Source organism: Elephantulus edwardii, unplaced genomic scaffold (genome assembly GCF_000299155.1).
Source record: "Elephantulus edwardii isolate Elephantulus edwardi_28Jun2011 unplaced genomic scaffold, EleEdw1.0 scaffold00166, whole genome shotgun sequence".
Taxonomy (NCBI): domain Eukaryota; kingdom Metazoa; phylum Chordata; class Mammalia; order Macroscelidea; family Macroscelididae; genus Elephantulus; species Elephantulus edwardii.
This window is the reverse complement of record NW_006399916.1, coordinates 753,912-776,509: the sequence shown is the minus strand read 5'-3', so window position 1 is coordinate 776,509 and position 22,598 is coordinate 753,912. Positions and strand designations below refer to the sequence as shown.

Here is a 22,598-nt window from a genome sequence, read left to right as displayed (position 1 = left end):
GTTTCTTTCCTTGTCGAGCAGCGAGGCTAATCTGAAAAGAGGCTGGCAAAGGACTTCCTCAAGCTCCGGATGGTTTCTGCTTTGGCTTCATCCTCATTGGCTGAAGACCGGAAGAAGGAGGACTCAGAGAAACTGAAGGCATTTGTCAGGGACTGCGACTTGCTTGAAGATAAAAAACCAGAGAGAACATAAGAGAGTGCTGCTCCTGTTGGTGAGAGGGTACACGACCAGAGGCCCCACTCCCACCCCAAGTGGCCAGAGTGACAGGAAAGCCCACTGTTGACAGGGGCAACACGCCCAGGACACGGGAGGACCCCCCCCCCTTTCAGAGCTGCCCACACAGGAAGGGATGGGGGTACTGGGAACCAGGGTGTGGGGAGAAAGAAAGAGGAAGAAGGGTTGACTCAGGTATCATTTATTTTACTTAATGCTAAGAGAATGAAGGCTGGCGTTTAGAGGCCCAACGTGGACAGTACCAATCCAAAAATCACACCTTTCTCCTCTAATGAAATGTAGCAATGAGCAGAACTGGGTTGGGCACTCTTTCCACCAGCTATCAAGCTCTGAAGACCTGGCTCAAAGTCTTGCTTCTTCCACATCCACAGAACTCTTTTTAAAAAAAAAAAAATATGTATTTTATTTTTATTGTGTGTGTGTGTGTACCATCAAATCAAATTTGACTGGTAAAGGAGGAGATGGTTCCTCCTTCTCCAGCAAAGCATCTGGTGGCAGAACTCTTGACCTTAGACACACGCATCTCTGGAATTCAGATTGCTGTCAATGAATGCAGATGTCTAGGAAGATGATAGCTCGTACTAGTCTGCCCTTATGATTCCAAGAGAACCTTTAGACTTGGCCCAAACTCAACACCTCAGCATCACTGGTATTGCTATTCTGGAGAGGATACCTAATGTAGGTTCTGTGGGGTTCAGGGTATCATACAGGTCTATATAACAGATGATTTTCTAATTAAAAAAAAAACACAAATCACACATTTTTTGGGACCTATTTCCTCTTCAAGTTCTAGTGATTCAGCGAGAAAAGCTGTGAAGACAAGAGGTGGGCCAGTGCCCGATGCTCCTAAACTCCAGGCTGCTCCACACACCCACTTTGTCTCTCCCTTGACTTCTATTATATCTCTTTCCTGATGGTCTCTGGTTCCAGAATCCTTTTCAGGTGTCTTGAAACTCCAAATCCTTCCCTAAATGCTGGGTGCAAGCCTGGAAATGCCCTTTTCCAGAACCATGGGCAGTTTCTGTCCCACCAGTGAGCCTGTGAACAGAGGTCTTGCCTTCGGCAGGCCTGGGGACAAGCCTGTACATGCTGGCCTCGGCAGAGGCACTGGGCACCAGGTACACATCTCCAGTCTGCTGTTCAGGCTGGCTCTGCTCAATGCCTTCAGGCTATGGGCAGTGACAAGCTGAAAATCTATCCTCTGACCAGGGCAGGCCTGAGCCAAGGGGCTGGATGATCTTCTCATCATGTGGGGCGTGACTGTGCAACCCAGAGTGACTGTTCCACCCCAAGGTCACAGCTGAGTCTACTAACTGCAATGACAGAGAACTGTCAGGTGGCAGTGCATTGGTGATTGTGGGGCTACTGCTGGAGTGGAGGTGGAGGAGCTAGAGCTCTTCAGTGGATCTGGGTACCTCTGAGACCTGCACTGGAGGCTGACCTCTGACCTTTGGACATAGCTGAAAGTTAAAATGGATTTAACTGCTTCCCCCTTTTCTTTCTGGAAGCCTTGCTGATTGCACACCCTCATCTGTGAGTCAGAGGCAGGAAAGGGTTTGGGGGGAAGAGGAGAGAGAGACAAGGAGTGGAACAAAGAGTGGGAGTCAGGGTAGAAACAAAAAACCTTAAGTTGCTTTGCTTAGGAAAGCTGGTGCAAGAACGACTGTGCCTTAATGTCTCTCAGAAAGGAAGGGGAGAGTCTCAGCTGCAAGCAAGACCCTCGACTTTCACTTCCCCTCCTTCTTACCCTCAAACAATCCCACCACACTCCCCATGGGGAAAACCACACACATATCTGGAGGAGGAGGCTGAAGGTGCTCTCTAGCAGCTGAGCCCATGCCTGAGTCTCTTACTTGAGCTGTGGGTGAGGCTGGGGCTTCTGTGGTGCAGCAGCTGGAGGTGGCTGGGCCTCTGCCAGGGATTTGCTGCTGGAGGGTGCATCTCCGTGGGTGGTAGGGCCAACCAGCCGAGGAGGAGCCGAGGAGGAAGAACAGGAGGAGGAAGTGGAGGAGGAAGAGGATGAAAGTGGCAGTGATGGTCCAGAGGGGAGCCGGCGTGGAGGCAGCACCTTGCCTGGGGGTTGCATTCCTTGGGGTTGCCCAGGGCCCCCTAGGTTCAGTACAAGAAAAACTTGATAATTTAACCACATCAGAGGGTTTCCATATTAAAATCTAGGTCTCAAAGGGGATGGTTCAAGAATTACAAAACGGATAAGCTCTATTACAGGAAGCCATCTGAAGTCTCCAAGGGCATGTCAGCCACATTCACAAATGCCTCTGTGTTCCTCCTCAGAGACACAACACCTCAGTTCTGATGGAAGCCACACAGAGAAGGAACCATGCAGTGAACAGGTTCAATCAATACCCACCACCTCCAACGAGAAGGAATCCCTCTTCTCCAGAACTTTCAGGGAATGACACTCTGCTTAGCACCTACCTGAAAAATAAATCTCAGTTCTGAAGGCAGATGTAGTGTGTGGTCAATCGGAGCTTAGTCAGCTCTGGCCTCACTGCAGCCTTGCACACAGTGAGACTGGGCCACTGTGACTCACGGGCTTCCACCAGATAATCTTTAAGAAGGAAGTTGCCAGACCTTTATTCTTAGTTCACCTTAGTTAGGAAGCTTTACTGACATCTGCTCAGCATCACAGCGACATGCAAGCCTCCACCGAAAAAGGTGGTAGCTACACTTGAGGTACATGGGTGGGGCCCAAACCCAGGCTTTCCACATAGAAAGTGAGAATTCTACCACTGAACCATCACTGCTCCCCATAGATACAGTAAAAACTCCCTCTTGCTGTGGAGTTTATTCCAACTCACAGGGAACCTATAGGATAGAGTAGAGCTGCCCCATGAAGTTTCTAAGGATGTAATTTTGACAGAAGCAGACGTTTCTCCTGTGGAGCAACTGATGGGTTCAAACCACAGACCTTTGGGTTAGTGGTGAAGTGCTTAGCTGCAGTACCACTGAGCTCCTTAAAAACAAACAAGCATAAAACAACCCATTGCTGTAGAATCAGTTGTGACCCACAGAAAGCCTAGAGGACAGAGCAGAATTGTTCCCAGAGCTCTGATCTTTAAGGAGCAGACTGCCACATCTTTCTTCCACAGAGCACTGGTGGTTTTGAACCTGTAACTACAATGGTGAAAAGAGCACTAGAATGGGAATCAGGAAACTGAAGAAATTATCACTGACTCACTGAACTTTGTCACCAAATGCCTCTGACTTTGGTTTTCCCAGCCACAAAATTTCTTAAAAAGTCTCAGATATCGTTTAAGACAGTATAAGCATCCTATGCTTCACAGTCCTAAGCTATCATTGTCTTAGCAGCACTGCCTGTATGAAGCCTTTCCCAGGGCCCTTTGTCTCATGGAAGCATCCTCAGGGTCTTCAAAATGACAGGCAGGTGCAGACAGTCTCCAGAACTCGAACTCTCTGGAAGCGAAGAGCTCCAGAAAGAACCAGTATACCCCTTTCCAGCATGAGGCTGAATCCTCCTGCCACCCTCCCTCTGGCAGCTGGCAGTAAGCGTGGCATCAGACTGTTCAGATTTTGCTGGGGCCAAAGGCTCGAGACATCAAGACCTTCCCATTGCCCATCCTGATCAGCAGACAAAGTACACATCTGGCCTGCGAGGGCACCTTCCCTCACCTCCATTCCAAAGTCTACATCCAGAAGCCTAGTGGAAGTAGTGGGCTTAAAGACATTCAACAGCACCTAAGACTGCATTTCCCTTAGTTTCCCAGGGACACCTGAACACCTGTGTCCTTTGGGGGTCCAGGTGAGCACATCTCCACCACTGTACAGCCTCCAATCTCAATCCCTTTCCCCACACACATCATCCACTCCCCTTCAGCATCAATTACCAAGAAATACCAGAGTTGGTGACACTTAAAACATATAAGTAAATAAATGGAATTTTCATGTTTGAGCATTTCAACTTCATATCAATAGCTGGTGAAGGTGATTCTTGGTAGATGAGCAGATTAATTCATGTTGTTCAGGTTCTGCTTTCTCCAAAGTTGACATCCTTTTATTAGCATTTTCTTGCAGGTAAGGTGGGTTCACAGCTCAGCCTCTTGTACCAGAAACCCTGAGTGTGTTCCCACTTGGACAGAGATATTTGAGTAGCCAGAAACTTTACAACTTAACACTGAAGACAGATAGAACTTTTGTTTATTGCACATTAAGCTGTACAAGAGTCACAAAAGAGAGGTACTTCAATCACACTCCAGCATTGATTGAGGGTCTCCCAGCTGGATTGGTACAAAAAAGAGGACAACATCTGAAAAGAAAAGGGTACAAAACACCAGACAGCAGTCCTCTGCTGTCACTCGGGTGTCCCCCAGGCCACAAAGTTGTCCCTTGACATGCTGCCTGAGGACACCTGACAGTCTGGTCACGCTGCCTGCTTGCACCTGGGAGTGGGAACCAGAGCCAGCATTCCACCTGAGAGACCAGCTGACATCACTCTGCAAAATTTAATTCTGACTGAATTCAAATGGCAACTTTGCATTTGTGGTTCATAAATGTTACATGGAAAGCACCTGAATGTTCACACTGATCACATGCAGAGAAGCAACACCACCATCAGCTCACCATTGCCACTTAAACAAAAATACAAGAAAAGAAAATATAAAATATGTATTCTTCCATTCTAGGAAACGTAGTTTTATCCCTGTCTACCATTGCATCAGATTGGGCGATATTTATGAACCTGATTCTTATGAATTCCACCTGCAAGTATATTTATGCATGTTTTGATTTATGTAACAAACCAACAACCATCATCATCTAAGGGAGGGATCAGACAGAATGCTCACACTCAATGCATTTCCCTGACTCAGAATTTGCCAGCAACCACAGAAGAAATAAAGACACAGCTACCTGGACACATAAGCCATGTCACATAATACCATTATGCTTCAGACCTTGCAATTCAAAACAGTGATTTGTCAATGCTAGAGGAGGGAATGTAAAAGAAGAACCAGAGAATTACTTCTCTGAGGCAAAGTGCTGGCATGAATTCCCTGGGAGCAGCACACTCCAAGAGGTTACCCAGTGCCTCATGTGAAAAGGCCCCAGATAAACAGCCTCGCCTCCACCCAGAAGTTACTTGCTGGAATGAAGAAGACATATGGGGGAGGGCTCTTTAAGAGCCGTGGCTGTGGAACCTCTGCCCCAAGCTCACAGTTCCTAGGTAATTCTTGGCAGGGAGTGCCAGCCTTCACTCCTCTGGTGTCCGGAGAGCTTTAGGCATGTCTGATAGCCAGAGCAGAGGTCCACCTGCCTCAGAGTTCTGTGGGGTGTGGACTCTCTCAGGTTGTGTCAGGGTGCCTCATGAGAGGCTAAGAGAGCCAGGTCCTTCCCAGGCTTCCAGCAGCTCCCTGCGTTCTATGCCCAATCGTAAGGTCCTGCCTCTGTACAGAGTCAAGTTTCCAATACAAAACAGCCTCAGATCCACAAAAGCGAACACATGGTCACTTCAAAACAGCAACACAGCAACAACTTAGGATGACTGAGGTGAATGCACAGAAAATATTCTCAACACGTTCACTGGGATAATGCACATCAGCAGCCCCAACTTTTTTTCTTAAATGTCAAAGCTAATCAGCTATTAATGAAAACAAAGGGGCTTACTAGGGGATGTATAACACAGAACACATTCCTAGAAATGGCTTGTTCTTTACATTTCATGTTATCACTGAAAACATATGAACTCTAGAGGCACAGCTGGCCTATTTACGTTAATGCAAACTGTACCACATTAGCAAATGGAGAGAAAGTAGATGGATGTCTTCAAATTCAATGGATAGGTGATGGAAGTTAGACCTCCAAAGTCTCTGAAGCATCAATTTAATCATGCAAAAAGGACGAGAAGCAGAGCTGGTTGCAGAGCTGAGCGCACTAGTGGCTGCACTTGGTGCAGTGGGGCTACTGTGAGCCCAGGAGATGGGGGTTTCTTGTCATGGTCTCATTTCTCCCTTGCTCACCCCCTCACTCCTATCTCACCCCACATAATGTAAGACTTTAAAAGTCATGACCAAACCACCCAGAAAGGAGAGTCGCACTGGACTTGGGAGAGGCACAGTCCTTTTGTACACTATGGACAAACAGCCCTGGAATCACAAGCTACACAGAGAAACGTGAGGGAGCACGACAAGCATGAGCACAAACAGATCAACACGACAGGAGCCGCCATGGTAGAGGGAACAGTCCGGTCAGCAGTGGAAGTGTGAATGGCACCACTGGGAGGATCTGTTGCCTGTCTTTTTTTGTTTGTTTGTTTTTGGCTTAAAATTTCTCCTTTCATAAATTAACTACCAATTATGTTAGGACGCTTGGACTTGTTTTGGCCCTACTGCAATGCCATTACAGTCGAGAATATACTGTAAACAACCTTGAGGGGGTGGTCGCTGAGGTGGGGTCTTGCTGGAGTCCAAGTCCTTAAGCGTTCCACTCTGGAAAAGAAAAATGGAAAACAGATGAAAACCCAACTTCAGCTGAATTCCAGCGCACAACACCATGGTTCTGTGGCATGGTCCCAACAGGATGCTACAAAGTTGGGCAGAAAGACTGCAGGGGAACTGGGTCTATGGGATGGAAAGGCTAAGTCATTTGGGGGCTTGGGACATACAGGGTCTGAGACCTCCTCAACCTTCTCCTAAGGTGTTCTTTCTGGAAGCATTGAGTCCTCTAGCACTGTCTAACTGCTTCTCTCATGCCCAGACGCTGACCTCCCATGACACTTGAAGAACCAAAGGGAGGATCCACACTGTGCTTCAGAGCCTATGATGGGCTTCAGTTGGCTCCAGGGTGGAAAAACAGTAGGGCTGGAGCAGGTGACTAGCCTAGACTTGGGCCTGCTCAACTTAACTTGGGATGAGTTCAGTCCTTGGCTAAATTCAGACCTACCTTTGGGTTGGGTCTACTTGCTGAGCTGAACTGGGCTGGAACTCCCACTGGAATGCTCTAAGGTAGAGGGAAATTATGTTTCCCAGAATGCTACTTACCAGAGAGTAGGAGAAAGATCTTAATGTTTGTAAAAGTGCTTTTCTCTCAACCAGTATAGTCACATCCCCCATGGAAGTGGTCCTACTCCCCCCAGGGCCTCTCTTCACTCCTCCCGGCTGGGATTCTGCTTATGCTCAGAATCAGACTCATGACATGTGACTCTGATGTGTCTACCATTTGTTTTAAAGACAGTGAGAATTTTAGCTTGAATGCAACACAGGGAAAATACTCTATAAAACCCAAGGCCTGCCAAGTGGGCAGCCGATGACATGGAAGAAGGGCATTCTGAGTTGATTACCAAGTGGGTTCTGCCTGTCTTCAGCATCCTCACTCTTATGTACAGCAGAGGTGTGAAGATAGTGCAGGATGGGGCAAGGGTTCATTATGTTGGATCCAGGGTTGCTACATGCTGGAGCCAACTCAAGGGCACCTGACAACAGCAACACTTTCTCTTCACTGCTTCTTCCCCATGCTGTCAGCTGAAGCCCTCTCCTGCTTCTGTTCCCACTTCCCTTGGGTCTCCCAAGTTTGTCTATCAAGGCCTGTTTTCTCCTTCACACTAGGGATAGAGAAGTGTTAACCCTTTTCCCTGTGTCTCATTATAGTGATTGCATCACACCATTCTACCAACAGAATTTCAGATGGCAGTAAGTAAGGGCTTTGAGGTATCATTTCTGTCTCTAAACCCAGTCTTTCATGATCACAGTAAGAACCCTAGTGCTTCTTTTCCCTTCTGTCCAAGTACTTTCATGAAACCCTGATATTGACACACTCGTACTCAATTAGCCAGCAAGGGGACCTACTGTCCACTGTCTGGTCAGTCATCTAGACCCAGAAGATCTCTTCTCTTCCTTGTGTCTCAGATGCACAAACTTCACTTGACAAACCCTGGAGGTCTTTATCATTTTTTTCCTTAGACTAAGATTAGGGAGCTCCCATGGTTTAATTCCACAGGGCAGAGAGTGGTAGTGTTTCCTCATGAGAAGGATGGACAGTCTCCTCCCATGAAATTTATAGCCTGGAAGCCTGCTGAAGGGTCAGCTATGAGTCAGCTCCAATTAGATGGCAATGAGCGGAGAGTCTGAGTTACTCTAAAAGTCATCATATCTTTAGTTTCTTCTCTGGATGACTATCTATTATTCTCCAAAGCTAGCCCCTAATTGTACTCCCTCACTGATTTAAATAATTTATAGCTAATATTGTGGTGCTGGAGAAGAGTATTGAGAATACCATGGACTGCTAGGAAAACAAACAGATTTGTTCTGGAAAGGGTTAAACCGGGTGGCTCCTTAGAGGCAAGGATTCTGAGGCTCCGTCTAACATACTTCGGACATGTTGTGAGGAGAGACCGGTGCTTGGAGAAGGACATCATGCTTGGGAGGGTGGAGGGACAGCGCAGCAGAGGAAGGCCCTCTATGAGGTGGATGGATTCAGTGACTGGGATAATTGGGATGGGAGTGTCAGAGACAGTGCGATTGGCACAGGACAGAGCAGAGTTTAGGGCTGTTGTACATAGGGTCACTATGAGTCGCAAGCAACTCAACGGCACATAAAAACAACAACAATATTTACTTAACACTTAACTATGTATGATGGGCAATTTTTATGCACTATTTCCCTTAACCCCATGACACTGTAGTGAGTTTTTGTTGCTGTTGTTAGTTACCACCCAGTCACCTACGACTTACAGTGACTCTGTGAACAGATGCGAACCTTGCCCCATCCTGCACCAGCCTCAGGATCCACCTTACAGTCTCAATGAATCTTGTTAGGTGTCTTCCTCTCTTTCTCTGATCCTCCATCTTTCCCAGCATGTTCTTTCCTAAGCACTGTTTTTTGATGGCAATCAGCCTAAACTCTGAGATGAACTTTCACCATCCTTGACTTTAAGGGGTACTCTGATTATACTTCCTCCAAGATAGACTTGTTTGTTATTTTGGAAGACCATGGGATATTCAGTAATCTTCTCCAACATCACAACTCAAAGTCTTCTTCTGTCAACTTTATTCACTGTCCAGCTTTCACACGCATAGGAAGTAATTGAAAAGAACACAGCTTGGACTAGATACACCTTAGACTTTACTTGACATCTTGCTATTTAGCACTTTGGAGGTCCTTGACAATAAATTTTCCTTATGTAACACATCTTTTGATTTCTTGGCTGATGTTAACATGGGTATTGATTGTGGATTCAAATAAAATAGTTGGCCATTTCAATCTTTTCTCCACTTACCATAATATGAAGATTTTTGTTTTCTTAATATTGAGGTTGTAGAGTTTAACTATCAACATGGCTTTCTTATCCAAACTTGAGTTCGCCATGTTAATGGGTGGGAATATGTGAATAGGACATGTCAGTTTATCCACAACGGGCCAGGCTATCTCACTCCTCCTCAAAGGGATTGGCTAGTCTCACTCATTCACATGAGGACTGACTAGTCTCACCACTAAATTGAGTGGACCCAGCAGTAGAATTAGGAGATCTTCCCCATCAGCAAAGAAGGAAGAACATGTAGCACATCCTTCAGGTCCAGAAATTCTTGCTGCAGTTACACCTATGGCAGCAGTAACCATGGCAGAACCAAATAACAACATGAAAGAGGACTCTTACCTCCCACTGACAGAACCAGAGATAAGCTAAGATACTTTGTCCAAGTTTGTTGAACAATGGGGTTGCAGAGGGGAGATGAGGGGGCGCAGGAATGAGAACTTTGTATTTGTGACCTAAAGCTGTGAGTCTGGGGTACTCGCAAACACATTTTGGAAGCTATCCTGACACTCACCTGAACTGCAGCCCTTTTTACTTCCCCAGTATGGTTTTGTGCAGTCTGTGAGCTATTGCATCAGATTTTGAACCCTGTAAAGCAGTTACTAGGCTACTTCTTGGAGCAAGGATTCTGAAGCTTTTTCTGATATACTTTGTGCATGTTGCATGTAGGGATTAGTCCTTGGAGAGGGACATTATGCTTGGGAGGGTGGAGGGACAGCTCAAGAGAGGAAGATCCTCAGTGAGATGGATTGATTCAGTGACTGGTGTAATGAAAGTAGGTTGGTCAGAGTCAATAGATTTAACAAAGGATAGAGAACAGCTTTCATAGGGTTGCTATGAGTTACAAGAGACTCAACAGCACATAAAAACAATAATAACAAAGCAGTTAAGGTTGGTAGATGAGTAAAATGAATAGAAAGAGTTATGAATGCATGGGGGACATATCTGACCTCATGGGAATTGGTTTTGTGTTGTTGACATTGTTGACAACTCTTTGTGAAGTTGGTAAAGGGACCTTGCTCTTTTTACAAAGATGTGGCCCATATAGAAGGCTGTAGTCCTTGATCTTCTGCAGTAATTGTGTCAAGGCTTCTTCGCTTTCCCCAAACAAGACTTTGTCATCTGCATAAGGTGGGTTGTTGACAAGTCTTGCTCTAATCTTGATGCTACATTCTTCTTCATACAGTTTAGCTTCTCGAATGATTTGCTCAGCATACACACTGAATAGGTATGGAGAAAGGATATAACTCATACTTCTCTAGATTTTAAACCATGCACTGTTTTTCTGTTCAGACTATATTTTCATGGTCTATGTATAGGCTTTACATGAGCATAATTAACATTTTGAGATTATAATTCTTCTCAATGTTATCAGTAATTTGTTATGATTCACACAAATACTTTTGCATAGTCAATAAAACACAGATAAACATATTCCTAGTATTCTCTGCTTTCAGCCAAAATCTACTTGACATAAGCAATGATATCCATTGTGCCATAGCCTCTTCTGAATGCAGCCTGAATTTCTTGGCAATTCCCATTCAATGAATTATTCCAGATATTTTTAAATAATCTTCAAGATTTTACTTGCATGTAATATTAAAGGTATTGCTTAACAGTTTCCACATTCTTTTGGTTCACCTGTTTTTTGAGAATGAGAATCAACATCAATCTCTTCCAGTCATTTGACCAGGTAGCTCTCTTCTAAATTATTTTACATAGGTCCAGATTTGCATTTGTTTGCTGAAACATTCCAATTCCAGGGATCTATTTTTTTTCAAATTTTTATTTTTTTGTCAATGCCTTCAGTGCATCTTGAATATCTTTCTTCTTTACCATTGTTTTTTATAATTGGTTTGCTTATAATGTTTATACTCATTGTGTTTCACACTACTCTTCATTCACGTTTTGTTTCATACATTCTCATGCATTATGTTATAAAATTAATCACCACTGGACCTTGCCCATCATTGCCCCGTCTTTTCACCTAGAACCTTCTCATTTCCTCCCTTACCTCCAGGCACCAAACAGTGCAACCTGTGGTTTCGCCCCTACCCATCCTTTCTCAGCCCTTCCCCCCTTAAGTTCTCATACATGTTTTACTAGTTATCCTTCTATTTTCACAATAATGGTCGTATGCAGTATTTGTCCTTATGGGACTGCATTAATTCACTCAGCATAATGCTCTCCAACCTCTCCCAAGTCACATAGTAAAGTTATATAGTATTTTTTTAAATTGTTTCTCTTGAGTGCTGCATAGTATTCCATTGTGTGAACATACCACAGTCTTTCAATCCATTGGTTGTGGTTCAACATTTGGGCTGTTTCCATGTTCTTGCAATGGTGAATTATGCTGCTATGAACACTGGTGTGCCAGTCTCAGTTTGTGTTTCAGTTCTAATTTCCTTGGGTTATATTCCTGGTAGTGGAATAACTAGGTCATAAGAAGTTCACCTTTTTCAGGAAATGCCAAACTGTCTTCCCGAGTGGTTGCACGATTTTATAATCTCATCAACAGTTTTACCATTGGTTTTTTTATCATATGCTACTTCCTGATATGGTTCCATGTCCACTAGTTCTTCTTAGTACAGTGACTGTGTATTTTTTCCAGTTTCTTTTACTGTTTCCCACAACAACTTGAGACTTGAATTTGTCTTTCAATCCTTTCAGCTTGAGAAGTGTAACTATGAATATGGATTATTATAACCAACCTCCTTAATTTTTAGATAAGGAAATGAAGGTCCAAATAATTTAATCAATTTTCAAGGTCTTACACTGGAGCTAATGCAGCTAAGATAGGAGTTTAGGCCATGCAATGTTTCCATTCTTTCCCCCGTCTTCCAAGTGGCATCCACAGGAAGATTGGCCTTAGGAATTTCTTGAGCACGGTCCTAATAAGCCTTTCTAGCCTTATCTAAGCACATTTTCCCAGCTTAGCCTCTTGTTTACTCTCTAGTCATACCACACCATTGTTTAGGCCAAGGATTTTCTGAATGCCTTTCTCTTTTTCTGCCTATCCAATTCAACATACCCTGCAGACTCAATCAAGTTCCACCCACACAGGAAATATAATCTTCATTGCCCCTTTTGCCTGGAATGTCCTCTCTGAAACCCCACAAAAAGCCCCTCTGCTGTTGAGTCCATTCTAACTTATAGCTACCCTGTCCCATAATAAAACCAAACTCGTTACCCTCAAGTCAGAATGAACTCCTAGCTGATTTTGCAGTGGGTTTCCAGAGGCTGTAAACCATATGAAAGGAGACGGTTCACTTTTCTCCTATGAAGCAGCTGCAAGCCTGGATTTTCATGGAGACTCTTTGGGTCAGCAGCCCAATGTTCTACTCCCTAGGTCATGAGAGCTCCCTATTCACACTACAAAAGGGGGCATCTGCAGTGCTGTCTAGTCATCCTGGAGATTAGAATGATGCCAGAACCTTTAATGCAAGAGCTATATCTTCATCTTATAATGAAAATCCAACAAACACAATACTCATTTTTAAATGAAAAATTGGGATACCTGGCCTGATCTTGAACTATTTATTTAAAAAGCAGGGGGGAAAAGAGTTAAGAGATCCATGAAATGTTAACTAGATGAACACTGTCTCCCAATTCTGAATATCTATAATTCCAGAAAAAAAACTTTGAAAAACCCCTAAATTATTCCCTGGTGATACAAGTCTGACACTGAGGCCTGTACTACAATGGCTGGCCCTGGCTCTTCTTTCTTGCTGTTGTTATGTGCTGCCAAGTTGCCTGCAACTCATGGTGACCCTATGTACAACAGCTGTGAACCCTGCTCTATCAGGCGCCAACCTTATTGTGTCTGACACACCTATCCCACGTTACCCAGTTACTGAGTCAATACACCTTATCGAGGGTCTTCCTCTCTTACACTGTTCCTCCACCCTCCCAGGCATAACGTCCCTCTCCAAGGACTGGTTCCTCTTTGCAACATGCCCAAAGTATGTCAGAATGAACTTCAGAATCCTTGCCTCCAAGGAGCAGCCTGCTTTCACCCTCTCCAGGGAAAATATGCTTAATCTGCCAGCAGTCCAAGATATAGTCAATACTCTTCTCTAGCATCATGGTTCAAAAGCATAAATTCTCTTTCTATCATCCCTAGTCATTGTCCTGCTTTCTTCTGATGCATAGCACATCATTGCAAAAAGTATGGCCTGGATCAGGCATACCTTAGTCTCTAAACTGACATCGTTGCTTTTTCAATGCAATTCATCTATTAATTTCCTGGATGCTGGTATCAAGAGTGTTGATTGTGTAGCCAAGCAAACTAAAGATGTTAACAATCTCAATCTCTTCACCATCTATCATGATGCTGTCAATTGGCCCAGTGGTGAGAATTATTATTTTCTTTCTTTTAAAAAAAACTTTTTTATTAATTTTAATGAGTTTACAGACTTAGGATTTCCCATCATTCACTGTTGCTCATTTCTCCTTGCCTACACTCAGCCACCACCCCCACCCTGCTCAGTTTGCTCTTCTCCTTGAAAAGTAAAAGAAAAATTCTTTCATTGTTATACAATCCCTCTCCCCAAGTCAACTCCACTGTGCAGCCTTCATTCTGAACTCCTTTCATGACAATAATACATAATCATATATCCCTTTTAAACAGTTCTCTCCCTCATCTATTTCAACGCAGTATACATTCTTTATCCCCTCTTTTTCTTCATGTTGTGTCTCCATTTTTCAGACAAGGAAATTGTAAGGATTAAATGTAATGACCATGGAAGTCATCTAGTATTTAGTAGAAAAACAAAACTAGTCCAAAAATGAATACTGCCAAGAGGGGAGCCTGGCTAGCAACAGATAAGTTTGCTGCCATTAAAGGTCATTAGAGGTACTGAAGCAAAGCCTGGACAACTCTGGTCAGAGGCTGCACAGAAGGCTCAGGAAGCTGCAAGCAGGTAGCTTCTTGTGTACTCTTTGGCTCTGGGTTTCTATTAATTCTTTGATGCATTTTTTCACTTCTTTACATTCTTGAAATATAAGACAATCTCTTTCCGAACTCAGAGTCCTAAGTTCATCAAGACTTAGGGCTGTGGAGTCCTTTACAGGGATTAGGCCATGGTCTGTCTGCAGTGCAGTGTCTTTCAAACACAGACTCTGAAGAACGTGGAAGGAGACTGCTGCTACCTTCCAGTGAAGCAAACTGAGCCCGAAAGCCTTCTGCATCCCATCCACTGGGCTTAAGTCGTGAGAAAATCCAGAGAGTAGGCAGTAAACTAGTTACCCTAATGACTCTCAGATGTCCAGGCAGGTAGGTCCAGTCCTTGGTTAAAATGAGGAGGACAGCAAGAGTTACCCTCATACAAGGTCCCAATGCCCTCTGTCCAGCCCTCACCCTGTGATCTGGAGGAAGCATCAGAACAGCTCAGTAGTCAGTATTTTGTAGAGCTCCCTGAACCAGGGGCCAGAGGAGGCAGCCTACCTGCCCACCAGGGGTGTGACCCCATGCAAGCCACTTGCCTTTTCTTTGCTGATATGTAAAAGAGAGAAATAACTGTCAAAGTCAGCTCAAAATTATGGATGTGCTTTGTAAACTGTAAAACACTAGGCCACAAATCTAAGTGATAAATATTCTTGTTGTTGTTGTTATGTGCCGTGCGACTCATAGCGACCCTATGTACAACAGTCCTAAACCCTGCTCTGTCCTGTGCCAATCGCACTGTCTCCGATACACCCATCCTGATTACCCCCAGTCACTGAATCAATCCTCATAGAGGGCTTTCCCCTCCTGTGCTATCCCTCCACCCTCCCAATCATGACCTCTCCAAGGACCGGTCTCTCCTTACAACATGTCCAAAGTATGTTAGAGGGAGCCTCAGAATCCTTGCCTCCAGGGAGCCGCCCAGTTTAACCCTTTCCAGGATGAATCTGTTTGTGATAAATATTAAGAAACAAAAATACAAAGGAATGAAACACAGTGGAGAAAGTGTTTTGTGGTGGTTTCCTATCATCTTTCAGTGTGTAAAGAGTTAAAAAAAATCAGCCTATTCAGATGGTGCAGGGCTAGGCTGAACCATGACCCTTAGACTTGGTCTGAGCAAAGTCCATACATATGCAGAAAAGTTCATTAGAAATAGTAAATATTAGCTTTTGAGGTGATTGGAAAGGAAACTACTGGCTTGGAAGAGAAGCCAAACCTACAGGGGTAGATTTGTGGGTTTCTGTCAAAGGCACATTCTTTAATTCTCTCCTGCCATCTTCAGCAGATAAGTTAGGAGAGAGGAGAGCATGTTTGAGCTCCCAGCAGGATGGCCAGCTAAGAAATAAAGACAGTAAGTAAGTGAGTCAGCTCTCAAGAGTTGCTGGCTTGAGCCCAGCTGCCCCACTCCCACTGAGGAGAAAGACTTGTGCTTGCTCAGCATTTCTGAGACCGGAAATTGGGAAAGGGTCCCAGGGTCTGGCCCAAGGAAAGAGGCCAGGACAAGCTCCTTGCTGGACATGCAACACAACTATTCTGATCAGCTCCCCAGGCCCAGCTCCCAGTCTAGGACCCCAGGGGGAATAAAGCAGTGGGAAGGAATGTGGGCTGTAGGCTGAAGGTTCAGTCAGTGCAAAGGGGACATCATGTTTGTCAGCACCTTGGAGGTCTTTCTGGCTTCACCTCTGCAGTTCTCAGTGGTACCTCTTTCCTCACAGAAGTAAATAAAGGCACCCAAGGATACACTGTTCCTTCCTTGCTCCCCTCTGAAGACAGCAAGAGCCGGGGCTTCCTCATAACCCAAGGACATTGGACTTGTCTCACAGGGGCAGTGAATGGCTCCTGTGGGGTCAGCAAGGGCCAGGTTACCCAAGGTCAGAATGTCAGCTTCAAGTGATTAAAGATGTCCTTTAAAAGTTAGGACAGCTTCCAAAATAGTCAATTTCCCTTAATAGTCTGCTGAGGGATCTAATCACCAGTGACTTTATCTGAACCTGCCTCACATCTCAAATTCTCAGCTTATGCTCACTGGGGAACAAACTCCCCAATGTCAGCCTGCTGTGGGAAGCAGGAAAGTCTTTCATTTGTCCTAAATTTATGTCTTCGAAACTCAAATGAGGCCGGCTTATTCCCAGGTCTGGGATCTGAGGAACAGCTGTAGCCTCCCTTCTATGTGCAGGGCTTCTCTTTAGGTTTCCAGTGAAAGCTCTTCTAGCCTTGGTCCATTTTTACCAGGCTTTGTGGCTGGAACTAAGTCATTCTGTGGACCAGAGAGCCATTAAACATGACTGGTCTCCTTAGGGGCCCAAGGCAGCCCTCCTTCAGCTCTGAACTTTATCCTGGGCACAGCAACTGAGAACTGTGAGGAGATTTTGAAGTGGACCAGCTGCAAGTGTTCCATCTCTGAGCCATCCCTTCTGGATGTCTGAGAGGAAGCACATTTGCTCCCTGGAGCTTGCACATCAACATGCTGTGAGAGGCGCATGCCACTAGCTAGAACAGCCACTTCTTGGTGCCACAGTGTACTCCTTACCCCAGGCCTAACTAAGCTTGTCTCCGGAGGTTTGCCTTTTAATACTATGTATATTGCATGACAGCCATCAGCGAGCTAAAAAAAATCATGTACTTCTTGAGATCACTGCTAGTCACCTGCTGTTCCTTTAACGTTTACTGTTCCTTTAGAACAGATCTGCTAAATGTTCAGTCTCCTGGTTTTTCTCTTATGAGCACAATGGGTGGAGGAAAATACTCATCTGCAGTGTGGACGTCAAGTGTATATCAAGGAGTATACCTTTACACCTAGGAGTGCACCTACATGTGCAGCAAAGGGACCAGAATTCCTCTCAGTCAATTCAAATCTGAGATTTTTGCTTACAAATTCAATCCCTTGATTTTGAAAGACTTTACAGAAAAGTAAAAGGATTGAGAACAGTGTAAGGGAAAGTAAACAGAGACTAGTCACAGGAGAGGAGGCTTTGGCCCCCTGCCTCTTCCCTAGTCCCTTGGAATCTCAGAACAGTATACACTCTGTTGTAGTTGTTGTTAGGTGTCATCAGGTCAAGTACAAGACATAGTGACCCTATGAGCAACAGACCTGAACCCTGTCCTATCCTGTGTCATCCTCATAATCTCTGACACTCTTGAGCCCATTGCTGCAGTCAGCATGTCAATCCATCTCATTGGGGTGGGTGTCTTCTCCTCCTTCACTGATCATCCACTATTCCAACCATGATGTCCGTTTCCAAGGAACGCCCTCTTCTAGCAACATATCTAAAATATGAGACAAAGCTTTTCTATCCTTGTTTCCAAGGAGAACTCTGGTTGCACCCCTTTTAAGACATATCTGCTATTTGTTCTTTTGGCAGTCCAGGAGCTCCTAAAAGGCAGGCTAGCTCAGATCCCAGAGGCCAGCACACATGGGAGGGAAAGGCAGAATTTAGAGAGAATTTAGCCTGGAGGGTTTTGCCCTCAATGGCCACCAGGTGTCACTGCCACCCTGAGAACAGTCCCCCTAAAGACTGGTTTCAGTAAACTTTCAGTGTCTCTTATGGCTGGCGCCAGGGTTTTACCATTTCTCCATTCCTATTCCACAAACAAATACTCCATGAAGCTAGACTCTGTGGCATCAGAATCAGAAGAAGACTTGTGAATAATCTATGATATGCAGATGACACAATAGTCCTTGCTGAAATTGAGGATTTGAAATACTTGGCTGCAAAAGATTAAGGACTTCAGCCTTCAACAGGGATTATATCAAGAAGACAAAGATTTTCATCCCTGGACATGTCATGATGGAGAAAAGACTGAAGTTGCCATCTTTCTTAGATCCACAAACAGCAACTTTGGTATCAACAGTCAAAAAGTCAAGACATATCGTATTGGGCAAGTGTGCTGTCAAGAACGTTTACAAAGTACTGACAAACAGTGATGTCAGTCTGAAGACTGAAGTGTGCTTGATTCAGGCCATTGTCTCGTCAATCACTTGCTCAGCATCTGAGAACTGGACAATGAATAGAAGCCAACAATAGAGGACAATGATAGAAGAAGAACAGATGCTTTTGAGTTGTGGTGTTGGAGGAAAGCACTGAATATCCCATGGACTGCCAAAAGAACAAACAGATATGTCCTGGAGAAAGTGAAGCAGAAAGCTCCTGGGAGGTAAAGATGATAAATCTTTATTCCACATATTTTGGACATGTTGCTAGGGCATCATACTTGGAAAGGTAAAGGGTTAGTGAAAGAGAGAAAGACCCTCCATGAGATGTATCGACACAGTGACTACAACAATGGGCTTGACAGGGCTCAGGTCTCTTTTTCATAGGGTTGCTATGAGTTTTCCTTAACTCAATGACGCTAAACACTACCACCACAACAACAACATGGCTGGCAGTTCAGCTGGGTTAAAGCTAAGCTGTAGTCAGCCAGGCCAGGCTTTACCACTTCGCTAATTCCAGGGATCTCTGGTGGTCTACTGGTAAGAAGCTTCATTGCAATCCCAAAGGCATGCAGTTCAAATCCACTTCTGCTACTCAGGAGAAGGATGGGCAGTCTGGTCCCAGGTGATTTATTGCTTCTGAAAACCCAAAGGAGGGTCTGAAAACCCTGTTTCCAGATAGTTGAGGCCTCTTACTATCATTCTTCTTCTAACATACACAGGAATCAGACTGAGTCCATCCCATGAGCTCCTTGTTTGCTTCTGCCATCCCTTCCCCATGCTGTTGTTGTAATTGTGTACCATGGAGCTGGAACGAACCCATACCTGACCCTCTGGTGGGTTTTCAGGGGCAGTTCATTGCAAGGGAGGAGGAAATTGCCCATCCTTCTCCTGTGGAGCGCCCTCCTTCCCATGCTACTAGACTTCAATTGTTCTACAGGCATAGTGTTAAGGAGTTATACTGTCAACCCAAGTGGAGGCTGAGCCTGCCTTTGGAAACTTCACCTGCACCAGGAACACCAATATCACAGGGGAGTGGAAAGGAAATGGGAAACCAGAGAAGGTGGGAGCAATCACACTAGAATGGTCTGGAGGCAGGGAATGGGAAACGTAGGATGGGTAAGGAAAGGGAATTGAGCTGGTTGCTGGCAGGGTGGGGTGAAGGTGTGCTGAAGAGGTGGGTCCCGGGACCAACACCTGAATACTTTCATCAGATCTTTTGAATAAAATGCTTATCTGTCAAATATTGCTCTAAAGCTGAGTCCCAAACTAAGAAAGAAAGACTAGGGAGAAGGATTGGCCATCCACTTGCGAAATAAGAGTACATAACAAAAGCACACTTAAAACAGTACTTAAAAAGCACACTTAGATTAGACTAGCAGATATGGCACTGGAGGCTGAACCTTTGTACTGGGAATCACAAAGGAAGAGGAACAGTTGCAAACAGACCCTAGTGATTGGAACGTAGAATGTGAAAAGTAATGAATTAGAAAAATTGGAGATTATTAAGGAAGAAAGGTGTACACCAGGGATGCATTCTCAATCTATATGCAGAATAGATCATCCGGGAGGCTGGGCTCTATGAGGAAGAATGTGGCATCAGGATTAGAGGAAGAATCATCAACAATCTGTGCTATATAGATGACACAAACTTGCTTCCTGAAACTGAAGAGGACCTGAGGCATTTGCTGAAGAAGGACAAAGACTTCAGCTTTCAATAACGTTTGAAGCTGAATATCAAGAAAACAAATATTCTCACCATTGGGCCAACTGGCAGCATCATGATAGATGGTAAAGAGATTGAGATTGTTGAAAGGAGCCCTGGTGGCAGAATGTGTTATGTGCATCAAAAGGTAATCAGTTTGACTCCACTGATGGGCAGATGCCCCATAAGGAGTTCCTTGGAAACTAGATGGAGGCTTGAGTTTGAATCAACGTGACTGCAGTGAGTATTTGGTTTTGACACTGAAATAAAGATATGAAGCAGGTCTTAAAAATGTGAAACTGCAGTTCCAAGGAGTGGTCACGGCTGGAAATAAATAGTGATGCCTGAGATCATCATTAAGGCAAGGGAGGAGGCACACAGTCCTACAAAGGAAATGTTTTAGGGAGGGAGTGTCACCTGTGTTAAATGTCACTAAAAAGTCACGTAGGATGAGAACAAAAGTGACTACTGGACTGTGTGACAAGATGGTGACTTTGACAAGCAATTTCAGTGTAATGCTGACAGGATAGGCTAAGGAGAGAATAGGAATGGATGATGGGGATATGGGGACCAAAATTCTTCAAGAAGGCTTTCTGTGCAGGGAAGCAGAGAGAAAGAACAGTGGTTGGAAGGGAGTATGGAGGTGGGAGAGGTCTCTGTTTCTGTTGATTCCTCTTTAAATGGGAAATATTTGTGTGCTGGTGTGAAAATCTGATGGAAAAGGAGAAAGTGGTGATAGAGAAAAGATACTTCAAACCAAAAAGGAGGAGGCAGGTTGCTTGCTCACAAATGAAGAGGGGGCTCTTAGAAGCAGCTTCATGAAGGGGAAGTTTCCGGAAGCAGGCCAGATGTGAGACTCCGGGCAAACGTGGGGGTGGTCCAATAGGCCTGAAGCCATGATGTTAGCAATGTCTCCATCATAACCACTGGCAGGCAACATGCCAGCATCTGGAGCCATGGTAGATGGACTCATGGCTTCATGGCTGGCTGCGGCACTATGCTAAGGGGGATGGAACAAGATGACGTCATCTCAAGATTGGCTGAAGCCTCCGCTGATTCGATCATGCTTTCAATTTAAATTATTGACAACTTTTGCTCAGGGCCTGTATCTCATTCCTTACCATAGACCTCTAAGCACTGACTTCTAAACAAATGTTAAGCACAGATTCTAAGGTAGGCCTGTGCTAGTGAGAGGAACATGGGGACAGTAAGCATAGCCTTGACTTACAAGGCACTTGAGAAATATCTGCAAGATTAACTTAATCATGTGATTTTTCCAAGGAAAGACTCTAGAGATGACCTAATTTAACTTCAATTTATAGATTAGAAAACAGAGATTTAGGGATGAGAAATTACTTACAAGGCCACACACCTCAAGGTAGAATGGGAACTAGGACCTGAATGCCTTGTCTCCTGCCATGGCAACTATTCCACAAGCCTGCTGGAGCTCCAACTGTAGGGCTAAGCAAAGGTCACTGGGATTTCTCTATCTTAAGGGAAATTCCATTTTTCACCATGCTTCCTTCCCACTTTGACTCTGATACATTATAACCTTCTCTTGAAAAATCTTTAAATTGCAATATTTAATGTTTATTAAAATAAGGGATCTGTTCCAAAGAGAAGCTGTGGGATAGAAAAAATTTTTGTGTGACATTTCTCTGTAATTAAACATTGCTTGGTGGCTTAGTGGCAAGAAGCCATGCTTCAATCCTGAAGGCACGTGGTTTGAGGACACCAGCTACTCTGTGAGAGATGGATGAGCAATCTCCTCCTGAGCAATTAACTGCCTCTGAAAACCTGCCAGTGGGTCAGCTATGCATGGGTTCCAACTCTGTGGTACACAACAACAACAACATGGTTGTTCGCAATTACAGCTTGCTCGGCTCCACAATCCACACTCTTGGCACCAGCAGTCAGGAAATCAAAAGACGAATTGCACTGGGAAAAATCTGCTGACAGGGACCTCTCCAGAGTACTGAGAAGTAACGATGCCAGTATAGAGAACAAGGTGTGCCTGATACAGGCCATGGTCTTCACAATTATTTGCTATGAGTCAGAGAGCTAGACCGTTACTAAAGATAACAGAAGAAAAATTAATGCTTTTGCGTTGGGGTGCTGGAGAACAGTCTTGAACATATAATTGACTGCAAAGAGAAAAAAATAGGTCTGTCTTGGAGAGGATAAAACTAAGTTTCTCCTTGGAGGCTAGGATTTTGAAGCTCTGTCTCACATACTTTGGGCCCATGGCCAGGAGGGACTGTTCCTTGGAGGAGAACATCGTGCTCATAATGGTGGAGGGACAGCGCAAGAGAGGAAGAGATGGACTGATACAGTAATTGGGGCAATGGGGGTTGGTGTGGCGGAGTCAGTGAGACTGGCTCAGGACAGGGCAGGCTTCAGAGCTGCTATACATAGGGTAGCCATGAGCCACAGGCCACTTGATGGCACATAACAATAACAACACAACAACAAGTCAAAAATTATTTTTTAATAATCTAAA

General features: G+C 44.6%; 1 protein-coding gene across 2 annotated transcripts in view; it reads right to left on the bottom strand.

The window, feature by feature from the left end:
* Positions 1-25: 25 nt before the first annotated feature.
* Positions 26-22,598, bottom strand: part of SYN2 (synapsin II) — a 271,323-nt gene continuing 248,750 nt past the window's right edge. Inside the window, exons 11-13 of one of the 2 annotated variants that reach the window (XM_006895367.1) lie at positions 6,635-6,695; positions 2,088-2,343; positions 26-162 (exon numbers count right to left, since the gene is read on the bottom strand). In XM_006895367.1, coding sequence (XP_006895429.1) covers positions 27-162; positions 2,088-2,343; positions 6,635-6,695 — 453 coding nt within the window. In that variant the 3' untranslated portion in view covers position 26. Of the gene's footprint in view, positions 163-2,087; positions 2,344-6,208; positions 6,696-22,598 lie in introns of those variants that run through there. The other variant, XM_006895368.1, reaches the window with a different exon arrangement.